This window comes from Dipteris shenzhenensis, chromosome 17 (assembly GCF_047967505.1).
Source record: "Dipteris shenzhenensis isolate YYH24624 ecotype China chromosome 17, Dip_SZ_1.0, whole genome shotgun sequence".
Taxonomy (NCBI): Eukaryota; Viridiplantae; Streptophyta; class Polypodiopsida; order Gleicheniales; family Dipteridaceae; genus Dipteris; species Dipteris shenzhenensis.
The window spans coordinates 9,276,742-9,294,777 of NC_141612.1; the positions used below are offsets into that span (position 1 = coordinate 9,276,742).

At 45.6% G+C, this 18,036-nt stretch overlaps 1 protein-coding gene across 1 annotated transcript in view; it reads left to right on the top strand.

The window, feature by feature from the left end:
• The window catches only part of LOC147891644 (peroxisome biogenesis protein 19-1-like), a 38,703-nt gene extending 21,569 nt beyond the window's left edge, over positions 1–17,134 (top strand). The window contains exons 4-5 of the mRNA XM_087388171.1: positions 16,087–16,406; positions 16,620–17,134. Of these exons, the coding sequence (XP_087244297.1) occupies positions 16,087–16,406; positions 16,620–16,686 (387 nt within the window). The 3' untranslated portion in view covers positions 16,687–17,134. The remainder of the gene's footprint in view (positions 1–16,086; positions 16,407–16,619) is intronic.
• The last annotated feature ends 902 nt before the right edge of the window (positions 17,135–18,036 follow it).

Below are 18,036 nucleotides of genomic sequence, written 5' to 3' on the forward strand. Positions count from 1 at the left end.
GGAGAGTTCATTTCAATTCTTAATACTTATGTATTCAAATTTTGATTCTTAACTTATCCTAAACTTGTAGGATGACACAAACGAAAGATGCGCTTAGGCGTCTCGTTTGTAGTGAAGAGTGGGAAGCTTGGAGAGGAAGCTGCAAAGCGGAGGCATGTACAATCACTTCATACATCTTGGACAGTAAGAAGCTGCTGTTAGCATTATATGCATCTCGTGTCTACAGTGTACTTGTGTGCACAGTGCTCTGAGTGAGGGCTTCTTTGTGGGTGTGCCCGCCCCTCGTGAGGTTCTTTCATTACCGGTTCCACACTTGTATCTGACACTACTTTCCATCGGTCGGAGGCTATTCCTACACTCAGAGGGGGCACCCACGAGACAGGGCCGAGGCTGGCCGACCAGCTCCCAGCAGCAGGGGGGGCTAGAGGGGGTAGGCTGGCCGACCAGCCCCTGGCCGACCAGGCTCTGGCCGACCAGCTGGTCGGCCCAGTTGGCTGACCGACCAGGCTGGTCGGTCTAGGCCATCTGGCCGACCCTCCTGGCCTTCCCTATAAAAGGGTCTTCCCCCTTCCTCATCTCTGTAGTTCTTCCAGCAGCTCCTCAAGGCTCGTCTTCAGCCTGCTCCTGGCCATCTTCACCGGATCCTCCCTTCAACTGTTCTGTTGGCTGCCCACGCTCCCTCTGCAGATCTTCTGGTGCAGCTCCTCCAGCCTCCTCGCTCCAGGCTCCTCCTGCCTCCTCGCTGCAGGCCCCCTCTCTAGCCTTCTCGCTCCAGGCTCCTCTTGCCTCCTTGCTGCAGGATCATCCAGCCTCCGTGCTCCAGGCTCCTTCAGCCTCCTCGCTCCAGGCTCCTTCAGCCTCCTCATTCCTAGGCTCCAGCCTCCTCGCCTCAGGCTTCTGCCTCCTCGCTCCAGGCTCCTCCAGCCTCTGTGCTCTCAGGCTTCAGCCTCCTTGTGCCCCTATCCTCTGCTCCAGTTCAGCCCCTTCTGCAGCTCCTGTTCAGGACTCCTTGTATTACAGTTGCTGCCCTGGTTTATGGGCTAAGTTACTGCAGATCTGTTTGTGGCACATCTTGTTGTCTCTAGTATTCTCTGTGTGATTCTGTAGCTTCAGTTTGCTTACATCTTCCGCTGCCACTCTTGACATGGTATCAGAGCACTAGGTGCTCCCCATCCTCTTGGTTACTGAAGCATCCACCAACACCTGGGTGAGTTCTTCTCTGCATCTCTCTTGCTGGTCGGCAGCCAATGTTCCTCCTGCCTTTGTGATCAGCTCTTTGCCTTCTCCTTCTTGCTGGTCAGCAGCCTTTGTTCATCCTGCCCCTGAATCCAGGTACATCTGTGACCTCGACAGCTTCTCTAGCATCTCCTACCCCGAAGCCAGGCACCAGTCGGCATCTTGAAAATCGGTTTTGTGAATTTTGTTGTGAATTTTGCCCCCGTACCCCGGACTATCAATAGCAGCCTACTGCTTCATCAAGAGCCTCTCCCCCCCTTCCTTCATCGCGCATCGGGTCGGCTCCCGTCTTCACCCGTACGACTTTATTCAGGGGTTTCTGGCAGAACTTATTGGCTCTTGATCTTTGGGTTCGATTGTTCTCTGTTTGGTATTGAAACTCATGGGGGGCTTCAGCCACTCAAGAAATCATGAGTCCTATCTAAAAAGTACGGATCTCCAGACACAGATCCCAATCCTTCCTCACTTCTCCGAAACTCAGAAGTTTGATGGTACTAACTATGACACCTGGAAGGATACCATCATCGCAGTTTCAGAGGGGGACAGACATCCTCTTCTCCATTTACTCTCTCGTACAGGTTCCCATCTACCGGATTCTCTTCACCGACAAACCTTCCTCATTTGCACTACACTCCGAGTCTTGGATTGTTTCTTTACATGGCCCCAACCGGAAACATACTCTCGAGGGGGACTCTCCCGTTCACCATCCTTCAACAGTCCGGCTCGTCATCGACAGTACCAGCTTCTTGCGGACTCACCCAGCTCCCTGCTTCTTCGACAGGAGCTGAGAGGGGGTGTTAGCATTATATGCATCTCCTGTCTACAGTGTACTTGTGTGCACAGTGCTCTGAGTGAGGGCTTCTTTGTGGGTGTGCCCGCCCCTCGTGAGGTTCTTTCATTCCCGGTTCCACACTTGTATCTGACACTACTTTCCATCGGTCGGAGGCTATTCCTACACTCAGAGGGGGCACCCACGAGACAGGGCCGAGGCTGGCCGACCAGCTCCCACGCAGCAGGGGGGGCCAGAGGGGGTAGGCTGGCCGACCAGCCCCTGGCCGACCAGGCTCTGGCCGACCAGCTGGTCGGCCCAGTTGGCTGACCGACTAGGCTGGTCGGTCTAGGCCATCTGGCCGACCCTCCTGGCCTTCCCTATAAAAGGGTCTTCCCCCTTCCTCATCTCTGTAGTTCTTCCAGCAGCTCCTCAAGGCTCGTCTTCAGCCTGCTCCTGGCCATCTTCACCGGAGCCTCCCTTCAACTGTTCTGTTGGCTGCCCACGCTCCCTCTGCAGATCTTCTGGTGCAGCTCCTCCAGCCTCCTCGCTCCAGGCTCCTCCTGCCTCCTCGCTGCAGGCCCCCTCTCTAGCCTTCTCGCTCCAGGCTCCTCCTGCCTCCTTGCTGCAGGATCATCCAGCCTCCGTGCTCCAGGCTCCTTCAGCCTCCTCGCTCCAGGCTCCTTCAGCCTCCTCATTCCTAGGCTCCAGCCTCCTCGCCTCAGGCTTCTGCCTCCTCGCTCCAGGCTCCTCCAGCCTCTGTGCTCTCAGGCTCCAGCCTCCTTGTGCCCCTATCCTCTGCTCCAGTTCAGCCCCTTCTGCAGCTCCTGTTCAGGACTCCTTGTATTACAGTTGCTGCCCTGGTTTATGGGCTAAGTTACTGCAGATCTGTTTGTGGCACATCTTGTTGTCTCTAGTATTCTCTGTGTGATTCTGTAGCTTCAGTTTGCTTACATCTTCCGCTGCCACTCTTGACAGCTGCAGCCATAAAGGCTGCCATTGCACCTTTGTACTTCATTTTAAGATTATCTGACCATGAGGGAAGTACAATGAGTCATCTTTATCACTACATGCAAAAGCTTAAAGAGAGTATGCTCAATTGTAGATCTCTCTCAAGTCATAGGAATGCAAACTCTTTAGTGATTCTATCATGACTCATGAGCTGCTACATAGAATGTAGAGAATGTTTATTTATACATAGTATTGAAATTTAATATATTGCAATTTACAGGGTGGATGATCTTCGTGCCATATCGACAAAAAGATGGATCTGGTTTCATAAACCAATCCATATTGTTTCCTACATGGTGCATCCATTGTACAAGCAGGAAAGTCATTGGTCCGATATTGTTCTTATGAATGGATGGACATCCTATGTGGATACAGTTATCCCCTCTGAAGAGCAAGGAATGTGAGTACTAACTTCTAAGTATCTTGATTCTTGATTCTAGACTTTAGTATATTGTACGATCAATTAGCTTTTACCTGCAACCTCTTTTGACTTTGGCATGCATGCCTTTAAAGTCTACTTCATGAATCATTATCCTAATTCCTATCTAACACTAAAGCAATGTCCATGACTCATCTTATAGGATTGAAAGAGAGTCTGTCCTCTATGTTCATGACCGTAGCCAATTCAGGCGAGATGTGGCTATGAGTCTAGAGCAAAGGAAATTTGCTGTATCATGGTGGGAGATAAATGGGCGACTTACTCCCACTTTGCAAAGATTAGCTTTATCACAGGATTGTACTAGTGGATCAACTGAGCACATATGGAGCATATGTGCGGACATCCATACTAAGAAAAGAAATAGGTAATCCAACTTATAAGTTATGAATGGTTGGATGCATTTCTTGAGTCTTGAATCTTCTTCAATTTTACGAATCATGACTAATTAGAATCTAGATGCATTTTCAATCTTGTTTTAGTTCAAAATATTACGTTTTATGTGATGTATCATGTTACAGATTGAGCACATCACAGCTTGATAGGTTGGACTATGTAAATGCCAACCTTCGTCTCTTGGAGAGGTTCAAAGACAAAGAAAGTACCAGTGGGGCTGAAGGGGCTGAAGTGTTACATTGGAAGGTGCAAGAGGTTGATCCTGAAGTTCTAAGAAAGCTTGAGCGAGGCTTGGCTCGAGGGGAGAATATTGATATATCATTCATCCAAAGGCGCAGCGATGAGGATATAGCATATGATTTCCTTCAAGAGGATGAGGCACGCTTTCGACGCGTCACACGTTCGCAATCAAGGGTTATTGCACAAGCATCTACTAGTGCACCACCCTTGATTGCAAGCATTGGCACTTCATCTTCACCACGCTGTTATAGACGCCGACGAGATCGTGGTCGTACCCTTGCTACTAGTGGTCATAGTAGTGATTTCTTTGAGGAGATGGTAGCAAGGGTAGAGGAGGAAGAGAGTTCCGATGGCACCAGAATCCACAAATGAAGATGCAAATAGTAATAGTGAACTTGGTAGAGAGAGTAGTGAGCACTGAGTAGTTTCAAATTATGATTTGTTATCACTCATGCTACTCATTTTTGGAACTTTGAAGTTTGAGCCTACAACTCGTCACTTTGGGAACTTATTATTTCATATGTCTATTTTGGGAACTTATATTTACTTGACATTTTGGAAAGTAATGACTCATATATCTAGATTCAAATTTCAATGAATCAATAATGTTCATATCTCTAGATGCTAGAATCCAATGTCCAATGTCAATATGCTTTTAAGTTTTGACTCCATAAATATTAATTGGTCTAAATTTGAAACTTGAGAAAGGAGACTTGAATTCTGAATGTCTTTGTGTTTTGGATTACCTAGAGGCTAGACAGTGGGTGTCTTGACTAAGGACTTGTCACTTGACACTTGTATTTCTCTTTGTTCACTCTAAACTTGAATATAACATGTCTTATCTGCCCCTATCCTTGTATTTATCAAGTATCATTTCGAAACCTATCCGTTTCGTCCGAAGATTCGAAACGAAACGAAACAAAACCTGTCGAAACCTCGAAACAACGAAACGTTTCTTGTGACTATGGATGCTGCAAGGACCAGATGATGATCCTATCAAAGCCTTTATGGTAGAGACAAGGGATCGTAAGGATCAAAGAAAGATGACAATACTAGTAGGACCAACCACAAGGATCTCACTATTCAGAGAATCATGGACTAGGATGCCAATGGCACGAGTTGTGTGCGGGTTGAAACAGACCTAGGATCTTTGGTACCTTGTTGGCCTTATTTTCTTAGGAGGACTCCTCGATGGTTCAGTTGGTGCCTTGGCATACTGAAGACATCAGAGTGTTTGTGACTTGAGCCACAAGTTGTACCAATGTTCCTAAATCCGGTTCTTTGTGAGCGATGCAAGAAGTTCTTGGGTATACTAGAGGTGCGGAATACAAGACGAAATAAAGAAGACATCCTTAACGTGTTCTTGAGAGCTTCTACAAAGGAGTGGATGGAGCAGTTCTTTGACAGAGTTGGTGTTGGGTCACAATGTGTCATTGAGAGGGGGTATTGGAGATACAAGGTCAATGCCTCATCTTTGAACCCCCAAATGAGGAGAGCTCAAGGGTTTGACACATTAGCACAGTTGAATCTATGAGGGGGGGGAAATATGCATTGGTATGCTTCAAGAATATGTATATGTGTCCGATGGGAATGATACTTTGCAAATTCCGTTATGCTAGTAATATCCATGTGCTCACAAATTTTGATGTGGCTTGAATATCATTTGCATGGTTGGGCATGCGCATTTCCTTGTTTTTTATCACACATCATGCTCATGCATGTGTTTTAAAACATGCATCGATGTGCTTCTACCATATGTGTATGTGTCTTATGTGTATGATACTTTGAAGAGGCCTTAATGTGAGTAATATAAGATTAGCAACAAAGACTGATGGCCCTTTGGGCTACCCCAGATAAACCCTAACAAGGAATATGATATGCTGCCCACATGACAGCCTGAACCCTTCCCCCTACAGGATCATCTACCCACATGTATGCTGAGGTGTCAACCCCCCTGAGCTCTTCTGGGGCTCATTGTTGGGGCATTGACCATATATCTCCAACACCCTCTTTCAATGACACACTGTGGCCCAACACCAACTCTGGCGGAGATTCCTTGAGCGTAGGTGTCCATCACCCCTCATCGACACGAGAGTCTGACACACGTATGCACACCATCTTTATGATGTCCCACACCAGCCCACTCCAAATCTCACACACCTCGCTCCACCACTTGCACGTTGTTCACCAGAGGGGGAGTTAAGGACGCGACATGAAAACTGCACAATGGCCGAGCTAAGGATCACGAGGGGCTATGCACTGAGTTTATCGCATATGGGATCGACACGTTAGCCCCGATCCTAGCAAAGCTATTCAATGACGCTGTTTGCCTTGGCTTCCCCCGCACTTAGACACTTAATACCATCACCCCCATCCACAAGGCGGGGGATCCCATGGACCCGAGTAACTACAGGACTATCATGATTGGACATGTGATGTCCAAGATCTATGCAGTTGTATTGGATGCGTCGGTCAGCTTGTTCGCAGAGATGAGAGGGCTCAAAGCAGAGGGTCAGGCCGGTTTCAGGCGTGACCATGGGACTATGGATCTTATACTCACACTCAGGAGTGTCATTGAGGAGGCCAGATCACGGAAGGAGTGGGTATATTGCTGCTTTGTGGATTTCTGCAAAGCCTTTGACATAGTACCTCGAGCTCATCTCATCACACGCCTACAGACACTGGGATTTGATCAAGAGATCATCTGGGCAGTCATGGCACTGTATGAGAGAGTCTCAGGCCGAGTTCGGACAGGCGCAGGTTGTACAGATGAGATCTTGAGTACCATAGGGGTCTAACAGGGTTGTCTCTTATCACCGACCCTGTTTGGCCTCTACATCGATGAGCTTGAGACTTTCATGGGGGCGTTCGGAGGGAGCGGTTGCTTACTTGTCGGGATCATCATCATGATTCTTCTTTATGCATATGACGTGGCACTCTTGTCGTCCACACCCGAGGGGCTTCAGCGACATTTGGATGCACTGCAAGCTTTTTGTTTATCCCATGATTTGGAGGTCAACCTTGGCAAGACCAAGGTCATGATCTTTAACACCTCTCGAGCAAACATGCAACGGAAGCAGTTTACTTTTACTTTCGGTGGGTCACCAGTTGAGATCGTATCCTCATACACTTACTTAGGGGCCATCTTCTCCAGCCTGATCTTCAAAATGAGACCAGTAATGCAAGCTAGACTGAGCAGGGGATACGCCTCACTGGCTCGGCTAGAGAGACAATGCTTCCACTCCCACTTCCAGGATTCTCGGAGTGAGGCTCTTCTCTTCGACTCCTTGGTCCGACCAACCAGTATGTATGGCGACCCTTGTTGGGGGCCTGACATGTCAGAGATAGAGTCGACATGGGTGGAGCGCCTGCAGATCCTCATGCTCTCACGGATGATCCGGGGGAAACCGTCTGTACCACATCACATTATTCAGGCCGAGTTTGGTGGTGCTTCTCCACTCCAGCTAGATGCAGCCTTTCAGACCATCACATATCTACACCGGGTTAGATCATATGGGGATTGCACATTAGGGAGACAAAGGTTGCCATGGTTGGCTCTCGATTTTTTCCAAGAGGTTGGTAGTAGAGGGAGATGAGCGATGCTGGTATGCACGGACTCACATATGGTTTGTGAGACTAGGGTCCCACATCGATAGGATACCTCCTTTTCAGTATAGTTTAGATGCCCCTCCGATACTCCCACCCACCATCCGAATCGGGCCACACACCAACCAGGTCATTCAAGAGGATCTCCTGCAGCTACACATCTTAGGACCTGGTTGGAGCCAAGGGAGCTTCCAGTGAAGCTAAGTTTCTACAGAGATTACTGTCTTCGTATTTCGGAGGAGGGCTTCATCACACCACCGAGGTACACTGAGCTTCATATGCCTCACTCACTACAGATCTCCATCGGACAGTTTCAGGTATCATCACACTGCCTCTGCATAGAGAGCGACATAGCATATTGTGCAATTGTCAGGAGGTTGAGTCGGAGGAGCATTTTATTTTCAAGTGCCCAGTGTACTCGAGATCCGAGGTCACTACCACTGCCTCTTCAGAGACAACTCCGAGCTCCTTTCTAGATTCCTCGCCTACCCAGATCAGAGATGCCTCGCGGCCTTCATTCACGAGGGGATCCGACACAGAGAGTACTTACTCACGCGACGGGGCTTGGCCACATCATCAGACACCTCTCAGAGGAGGATCATAGAGTTCTTCCCATCGAGTGACATTGATCGTCGAGTCTCTAGCTGCAGACGTGACAGAGATCCCAACCCGACGATCGTAGCATGACACACGAGACATCGAGGGGACACACAAATCACTCTGGGAGACCTCTCATCATTATTTAGACCCAGGATACTGTTGAGATATCGAGCTCCACTCGCGATATGCCAGGGTGACCGTTGTGCATTTATGTCACCGACTTATTAGCTACAGATGCGGTTGGTACACCGCCCCACGAATAATAGCTGGATGACAGCTATCCTTATCTACACTAGTTCGTGGCTCAGTTAGTATGCCACCTTAGTTAGTTGAGTTTGGTTTGAGACCCACATATAGGGTTCTTCTATTTCTTTGTACTAGAGTTCTTTTGGCTTTCACAACTAAGAAGAGGAAAACTGTTTTCAGCGTCCACCTTTGTGTGTATTCCCCCATTGTGATTGTGAGAAAGCCTCAAGTGAGACTCCTTCCCTCTCTCCCACTATCTTCACATGGTATCAGAGCCTTGTTCGTGGTAAGGAGCTCAAGAAAGCAAACCAAGTTCGCAGTGTCCTGGTAAGAGGACCAGTGTTGCTTTCCTTTTTCGAGTTTGGGAGCAAATCTCTGCAGGTAGCACAGCCGGAAGTGCAAGAGTGCACTGTCTCAGATTGAGATGCCCTTCACGGTGTGGCGAGAGAGCATTATATGCTGCGGGACATGGCGAAGCCCTTGGTGACTATTTTTTCTGATTCGAGGTCATTTCGGGGCCCGTTTTGGAGGCGGAAGTTCTCCGCAGGCACTCAGAAAAACGTCCTGTTTTTGCTGTGCGACCACTGTTCTGCAGGTCGGTGAAAAGTTATCGCGGAAATTGCATCGTATGCCTGTGCGCAGACATTGGGAGTTACAGACTCATGCTTGTTGCCTGTTGATGCAAAATCGTTACTAGGAAGTGACTGTGGTGAAATATCACTTTCGTCAGTTTTGCAGATCTGTCCGTGTGAGGCAAAAGCTATGTTTTTTGCAGTGACAGAATATTTTGCAGTGTTCTGTAATGGCATCTGATTCTCTTTCACAGATTGTCACTGAAAAGCTTGACAAGAACAACTTCCAGGCATGGAAGTTTAGAATGACGAATTTCTTGATGGGAAAAGGCTATTGGGAGTTCATAACAGGAAATGAAGAACCTGTTCTTCCTAATGTTCTCAATCAACAGGAAATGCAGGCATTCAAAGGATGGCATGAGAGAGCCAGGAAAGTTATGTACTGGCTGTCTATCAGTATTTCGGACTCCATGATTGTGCATATTCAGGATGCAAGTACGTCAAAGGAGGCATGGGATAATTTGGCAAAAATGTATAGAGACGTGGTAACTCTAGAGGTAGGGGGAGCCAAAGAGGTCGTGGTGGATGGCAGAGAGGTCAAAATGCAAACAGCAATGTTGAATGCTACTACTGTGGTAAAATGGGGCATATGGCTAAAGACTGCTACAAAAAGCAGAATGACATTATGAATGAAAAATTGCAGCAAGGCAATTATGCATCCTCTAGTAGACAGGGTGATGACAGGAATGAGCATTTGTTATGGTGCAGCATATGACAAATTCTGTGACAAGTGCACAAGAAAGCAATGATGTGTGGTATGTTGACTCAGGTGCGTCAAACCACATGACAGGTCATGCTGAATGGATGCAGGATGCAAGGAAAATGAAAAAATCAAGATTTGTGGAGACTGGTGATGATACTGCACATCCTATTGTGCAGATTGGCAAAATTCCTTTATCTATGCAGGATGGGAAAAAGAAATACTTGTCTGATGTATTTCATGTCCCGAACATCACCAAGAACCTGGTTTTTGTTGATCAGATGGTTGAGCAGGGCTTGCAGATCAGATTTAATCCTCATGGATGCTTTGTTGAGGATATGAAAAATAATGGTCGCTTGATAGCAAAAGGAAAGAAGAAGGACAGGATGTTTACGTTGGATGCGGACATGCCTGAATTGAGTGCAGCAAGTTTGCACATGGGACCGGTGTAGTTGCAGATATTGATATCTGGTACAAACGCAGTGGTCATGTTAATATACAGCGACTTAAATCAATGCAAGCCCAAAATATTGTTGCAGGATTGCCTAAATTCAAGGTTGTAAAAATGCATAAGGTTTGTGAAGCCTGTCAATTTGGGAAACAGGCAATGAAATCTTTTCCTAGGCATGTTCAAGAGAGTAAAAAGCCATTGGAATTAATTCACTCTGATGTGTGGACTACTAAAGCTGCATCTATTGGTGGCTGTCACTATTTTGTCACATTTATTGATGACTTCAGCAGAAAACTTTGGGTGTATTTTATGAAAAAGAAAAGTGAAGTGTTTGGGCACTTCAAAGCTTTCAAAGCTATGGTTGAAAAAGAAACAGGCGTGCAAATAAAATGCCTAAGGTCAGATGGAGGGGGAGAGTACCTCTCAAATGAGTTTGCAAGGTTCTTGCAGGAGCATGGTATAAAGCAGCAATATTCATGCAGTCATACCCCACAGCAAAATGAAATTGCAGAAAGGAAAAACAGGCATATTGGAGAGGTATCTCGGGTCATGCTAAATGAAAAAGATCTACCAGATTATTATTGGGTTGAAGCAGTTGCAACAGCAGTTTATATAATGAACAGGACTCCCACTGCAGCAATACCATGGCATGACACCAGAGGAGATGTATACTGGTAGGAAACCAGACATTTCTCATTTGAAAATTCTTTGTTGCATTGCCTATGTTCATGTGCCAGATGAGTTGAGGTCCAAGTTGGATCCAAAGGCTGAGAAGTGCGTCTTTATTGGTTATTCTCTGCAGCAGAAAGGGTATGCTATAACCCTTCTACACGTAAGTTCACAGTGAGCAGAGATGTTGTTTTTGATGAGATGAGCAGCTGGTATAAACCAATAAATGTGATGATTGATGTAGATGCATAAAATGGTAATGCTGCACAAAATTCACAGCAGCAATCACAAAATATCAGTGGACCTACAGTGTCCTCTAGCAGTGGTTCACATACTTCGTCATGGACAGGTAGATTGAGATCAGGAGGATTTCCTCAAAGCAATGCAGATAGTGGTACGCAGGTATCACGAAAAGGAAAAGAGAAGGTAGATCAGCCCATGTCTGATGTGAATGCAGGTCACTCTTATGTGGATGGTGAATCCAGTGGCTCAGAACAGAGCATTAATGATGAGTTGGGTATTCCTTCTGTTGTTACACCTGGAGTAAGGAAGACCAGGGATGTTTTGAGAGCACCTAGAAGTGAGTCTATTTTGCGCAGGACTACCAGGGTTAGGTATCCTGTGGATTAGCTGAAATATGATGGATTTACAGCCATTCACTATGCCTATATGGTCAAAGTGATACAGGAACCAGAACCCACTTCTTTTGAGCAAGCCATGGGAAATGAAAAATGGGAGAAAGCCATGGATGAAAGAATGGATGCCTTGGATGCAAATGCTACATGGGAATTGGTGCCTTTGCCTAAAGACAAGAATGCAATTGGCTGTAAGTGGGTTTATAAGATTAAGCAGAATGCAGATGGTTCTGTGAATAGATACAAGGCAAGATTAGTTGTCAAGGGGTATGCACAGACATATGGCATTGATTATGAAGAAACTTTCAGCCCGGTTGCAAGGATGGCAACCGTAAGAGCAGCCATTGCTATGGCTGCATCAAAGGGATGGTCTTTACATCAGATGGATGTAAAGAATGCCTTCTTGCATGGTGATTTGCAAGAAGAGGTCTTTATGGAGCAGCCAGCAGGTTATGTTCATTCTATTCATCCTGAGTTTGTTTGCAGGTTGAAGAAAGCCTTGTATGGCTTGAAGCAAGCACCTAGAGCATGGTCTGATAAGATAGGACAATATCTTGTTACTATTGGCTTTCAGATTTCCAAGGCAGATTTCTCACTCTATGTGAGAAAAACAGAGAAAGGGATTATGCTACTTGTCATTTATGTTGATGATTTGATCATCACAGGTGATAGTGATGAAGATATCATTCATGTGAAAATGCTATTGAGGCAGAAGTTTGAGATGAAGGATTTGGGAGAGCTGCGTTATTTCTTGGGCATTGAGGTGATTAGATCACCAAGTGGGATACAGCTCTTGCAGAGGCAGTATGGACTGGATATGCTGTCCAAATATGGGATGACAGGCTGTAAGCCTATTTCAGTTCCTTTGGAGCAGAATGTGAAGCTGAGCGCAGATGCAGGTGAGCTTCTGAAAGACCCTACTACGTACAGACGCATAGTAGGAAGTTTGATTTACATGACTATCACCAGGCCAGATTTGAGCTATGTTGGGTTGGTAAGTCAGTTTATGCAGGCTCTAAGGAAACCGCATTTGGATGCGGGTAGACGCATACTCAAGTATGTGAAGTCCACATTGCAGTATGGACTATTTTATGAGGCTGGGGTTCATATACAGTTGCATGGATACACTGATGCTGATTGGGTTGGTAGTATTTCTGATAGACGATTTACCAGTGGATATGTGTTCTCTTTTGGGAGTGCTGCAGTCACTTGGAGCAGTACAGTTGCCTTGTCGAGCACAGAGGCTGAGTACAGGGGTGCAGCAATGGCTGCATGTGAGGTAGCTTGGTTGCATAAGCTACTCTATGATATGCATCAGTCTACAGATGGGCCAGTTGTCATTTATTGTGACAACATGAGCAGTATACACTTGGCAAAGAACCCAGTCTTTCATGCTAGAACAAAGCACATTGAGGTGCATTATCACTATGTGCGGGAGAAAGTGTTACTAGGTCTTATTGATCTAGTTTATGTCAGCACAGAGAATCAAGTAGCTGACATCTTCACAAAAGCATTGGGCGCAGAGAAGCTGCGCAAGTTCAGAGACCTGCTTGGTGTGCAGGAATTGGGATTGAGCTCGAGGGAGAGTGTTAAGATATCGAGCTCCACTCGCGATATGCCAGGGTGATCGTTGTGCATTTATGTCACCGACTTGTTAGCTACAGATGCGGTTGGTATACCGCCCACGAATAATAGCTGGATGACAGCTATCCTTATCTACACTAGTTCGTGGCTCAATTAGTATGCTACCTTAGTTAGTTGAGTTTGGTTTGAGACCCACATATAGGGTTCTTCTATTTCTTTGTACTAGAGTTCTTTTGACTTTCACAACTAAGAAGAGGAAAACTGTTTTCAGCCTCCACCTTCGTGTGTATTCCCCCATTGTGATTGTGAGAAAGCCTCAAGTGAGACTCCTTCCCTCTCTCCCACTATCTTCACAGATACGTCCCACGGGAGTCACGGTGGCTTTAGTCTTGCGTTGAGCCTCGTCCAGGAGATTGAGACGCACGGCACCCCTTGACGGGTGCCAGCGTCCCATTACCGGCTATGCACCAGCTAGGGCGACATGACATACGAAGGATTACGCTCCACTCCAGTCCTTTTCTTTTCATTGTTACATCCAGATGTATTTGATTATGTATGATCAGACTTAGGATTCAGCACAAGTGATGATGCTCGTTTCAGTAGCTCCACCCTTACTGTGATTTGAATCAGCTTTTCTTTCAGTGTCAGAGACCCATCGGTCTTCCGAAGACTCTAATAAAATCTCTTTCTTTCTTCTTTCTTTCTTTTTTGTCAAAGATCTGCTCCATCAGCTCCTTTGCAGAAGCTCTCAGGAACAAGCTAAGGATGTCTTCTTTATCTAGTCTTGTATCCTGCACCTCTAGTATCTCTAGGAACTTCTCCGCATCGCTCAGAAACAAACGCATCCAGTCTGGAACACTGCTACAAGTTCTGGTCCAAGTCACAAACACTCCGATCTCTTCAGTATCCGAAGGCACAAACAAAACCATCCAGTCGTCCCCCTGCGAAGATAAGGACCAACCAGATCCTGCAAGGTACAGCATCATGTAGCTGGGCCTAGGCTGGAGAAGCCTCTTGCTCACTTCCATCGATCGGCAACTTGAACTTGTCGAAGCCTTTGTCGCTAATTTTAAGGACAATCTTGCAATAGGTGTGGAAAGCCTCAGCAATGAGAGATCTCCCTCTGTCTGTACGGAAGGCTTTCACCCTCCACTCTCCATCCCATTGAGGGCACCTGTACAAACATTGGTCCCAAGAAATCTATTGAAATCTTCAGAACAACATCATGAAGACACGTACCCTGGAATTACAGTCTAGTGATGCTTGCCACTGAGCTGCCCCAAATAAACCCTAATAAGGACTGTGATCTGCTGCCCATGTAGCACCCATGTTGCTGCCCACATGGCAGCCTGAACCCTTCCCAATACAAGCTCATCTATGCTGAGATGTCGACCCCCTGAGCTCTCCTGACTTGGGGGCTCACAGGTGGGGCATTGACCCTATATCTCCAATACCCCCTCTCAATGACACAGTGTGGCCCAACACCAACTCTTTCAAAGAACTGCTACATCAGTTCTGTTGCATAAACTCTCATGAACAAGTTAAGGATGTCTTCTTTATCTAGTCTTGTATCCCGCATCTCTAATATCTCCAAGAATTGCTCACAAACAACTGGATTTTATTTGGAACATTGGTACAACTTCTGGCCCTCGTCATGAACACTCTGATGTCTTCTTCAATATCTCAAGGCACCAACAAAACCATCCAATCGTCCCCTGAGAAATACGGACCAACCAAACCTGCAAGGTACTGACCTATTTCAACCCAGTATACAACCGGTGAAAATTTGTGTTCTAGTCCTTGATTCCTCGCACAATGAGATCTAGTGGTTGGTCCATGTTGATCATAGTACCAGTAAAAGATCAATCGGTGATAGACTCACTCGAGAGTTTGCTGGAGGGATACCTATCATCTTTCTTGATCTTTAACATCCCTTGTCTCCAGCATGAAGGATTTGACAGGATCATTATCCACTCCTTCTAGCATCATGTAATTGGCCTAGTCTGGAGAACCCTCTTGATCACCTCCATTGATCAACAACTTGAACTTGTAAGCCCAAGCAGAGGGCAGAAGGTCTGCAACAGTGCACAGCAGGAAAGAAGGGCTACGAGAGCAGCTGGTCAGCAGCAACAGCTGGGCAAGCTGTACAGTAGGTACGACAGGTGTGGTACAGAAGCAGCAAGAGAAATCTGGTACTGGCAGATGACCTGCAAAATAGACGCCTGTTTGGCAGGGCCTTATATAGGAAGGAGGGGCCACTCTGGCTCAGCAGTCTGCTACTGACTGGTTGGCAGACCCACAGGGCCAGTTAGCTGATCTGTGTGCACATGGTTGGCTGGTCTGTAGGAGCCAGTCAACCAGTTTGGTGGGGATTTCCCCTTATAAATAGGACCCCATATCCAGGGATCCATGCATTCTCGGAGACTCATGTGCAGGTCACTATTTTTTGTGAGGATCAGAGGGAGAACCAGGGATCTACATCTCCATTACTGTAGGGCGGAAGTCCAGCACACCTAGGTGCATACCTTCCTCTTAACTTCTAAGTAAGCACATGTGAAGTTGTATTGTCGGTCTCCCATTTTTCTTTGTATGTCAGAGTTTATGAAAATAGGTGCAAACTGAGTTCAGCATTTTTTCAGCTTTCTTTGGATTGGATTGAGCCTTATCACACGAGTATATTCCTTTCCATGTTTGGGATAGAGCTGAACAAATGTTGAGTTCAGAGAGTTATGTGGACACATGGAAAATACGAAAAGTGGGTTTATGTGTTGCAATATGAGGTGATGAGGATATTCTGTATACACATTACTAATGGGTTAATACTTGGGCACTTTTTTTACTGACAGGTATCTCATTTTTTATTCACTTATTTCAGGATATGCATTCGATCATGGATACAATGATGCGGCAGCTTCTGTCCAAAGATATTCTTCAGGAACCTATGAAAGAAATTGGCCAGAGATATCCACACTGGCTGGAGGCCAATAAGGCAAAACTTAGTACTGAGGACTACAGTCGATATTCAAGGCAGTATGAACTGATAAAGCAGCTTTGCAGCATATATGAGACAAACCCTGAGGATTTTCCGAGAATTGTCGAGATCATGCAAAATATGCAAGAGTGTGGTCAACCTCCAAGTGAGATTGTTCAAGAACTTGCTCCTGGGTTGGAGCTTGGAGCAGATGGGCTGCCCATGTACGTGTTATAATTGTAATCCAGTGTCTTTGAAAAGAAAGTGGCATTCTAGTGAAATTCTTGATTTCTCGTTTCAGTTTTGTGCCTTGAGAGGAAGGAACTGATACATTCTGACCCTTTTAAGACTGGTGTTCAAATTCAGTATGGGCTCCTGGCCTAGTTGGATGGTTATAATCAGGATCTCTGACTTCAAATTTTGGTTTTGCATGGCAGGCTTTCTGAGCTTTTGCAAGAGGGCGATCCAGGGGCAGCACAGAACCCGAATTGCAGTGTAATGTGATGATATATAATTGATGCTAATGTTTCAAGGTGACGTAAGACGTCATTGTTTGCTGTCGTGCTTGTGACTGCGGGTGACTTCAGAAGCAGCCCATTGTCTTGCTTTGCATTTAGCTGCCATATTGGTTATAGTTCTCAAGCATTTTTTGCTCTGAAAAATGCCTGGATACTCGTAGCACAGTGCTTTTTATGGAGTAGACACTGCTACATTGCTACAGTATGAAAACATGTTTGTTCCATTTCTGGGGCTACGCCTTGCAATCAAAGCTTGGCAGGCAAGTGGGATGCATTATTCTTGTATTGTCCTCCTTTGGGAACTTCTTACCGAACTTATGGTCTTGTGCCAGCCAGTTTTTGGAATAGTTTTGTTTGGGAAGTTTCTCCCCGTCACTTAACTGAATTTCAGGCGTATTGATAATTGATCATCCCAGTGGGGCTTGAATACTTATAACCAGTAATGCGTGCATTGCACTTCGGCTTCTACCAAATCAGTATTGAGATGGAATGTCAAACCCCCCAAAAAAAAACAAATAAAACAAATAAAACAAAACAAAAAACAACAATAATTAATACATAAATTGCTCTATTTAGATGGAATTCTGATCAAAGTTACTTTTTGTCAAAAAGCTAGAGAAAGGGATTGTTAAACTTGGACAAAACAAGGATTGATAACAAGCTATGACCCAGCAAGAAAGAATATGGGGTTTTTCTAGGGGAATTCTGATCAAAGTTACTTTTGTCAAAAAGCTAGATAAAGGGACTATTAAACTTGGACAAAACATGGATTGATAACAAGCTATGACCCAGCAAGAAAGAATGTGGGGTTTTTCTAGGGGAAGGTGACAAAATACCAGACTACAAGACACATTTGATACATGTATTATAATATTATATTATTGAAAAGAAGAATCCAAAAGAATTGAAAACTCTGGCCTGCCTATCTGACTTTCAGCTGACTCTAGTGGAGGGAAAATTCGAATTTTGAATTACAAGGAAAGTGAGATGGCGCTTCAGAGTGTAGCCACATAGAATAATATTTAAAGTTTGTGTCAGCATTTGAAATTAAGCACTTTTTGAATGAGCAAAGGGGAATAGGTTGCTAGCTTGAAGCACAAAAACCCACAAATGGACTTAACAAGCCCATTTAATATTTCTTCACATGAGCTTTTTGGCATAAATGAAATTGGATGTTCTATAGTTTTTACAACAAAGATTTAGGTGATTTATAGGGTTTGTGCAATTCTTGGGGATGAAACTGTGAAGTTTTAGCCTTGTGGGATTAGTGTTGCCATGTAAAGTTATTGTTGTGTGTGTGTGTTCTTTCACTAAAAAGAAAGTGTGTGTGTATGTG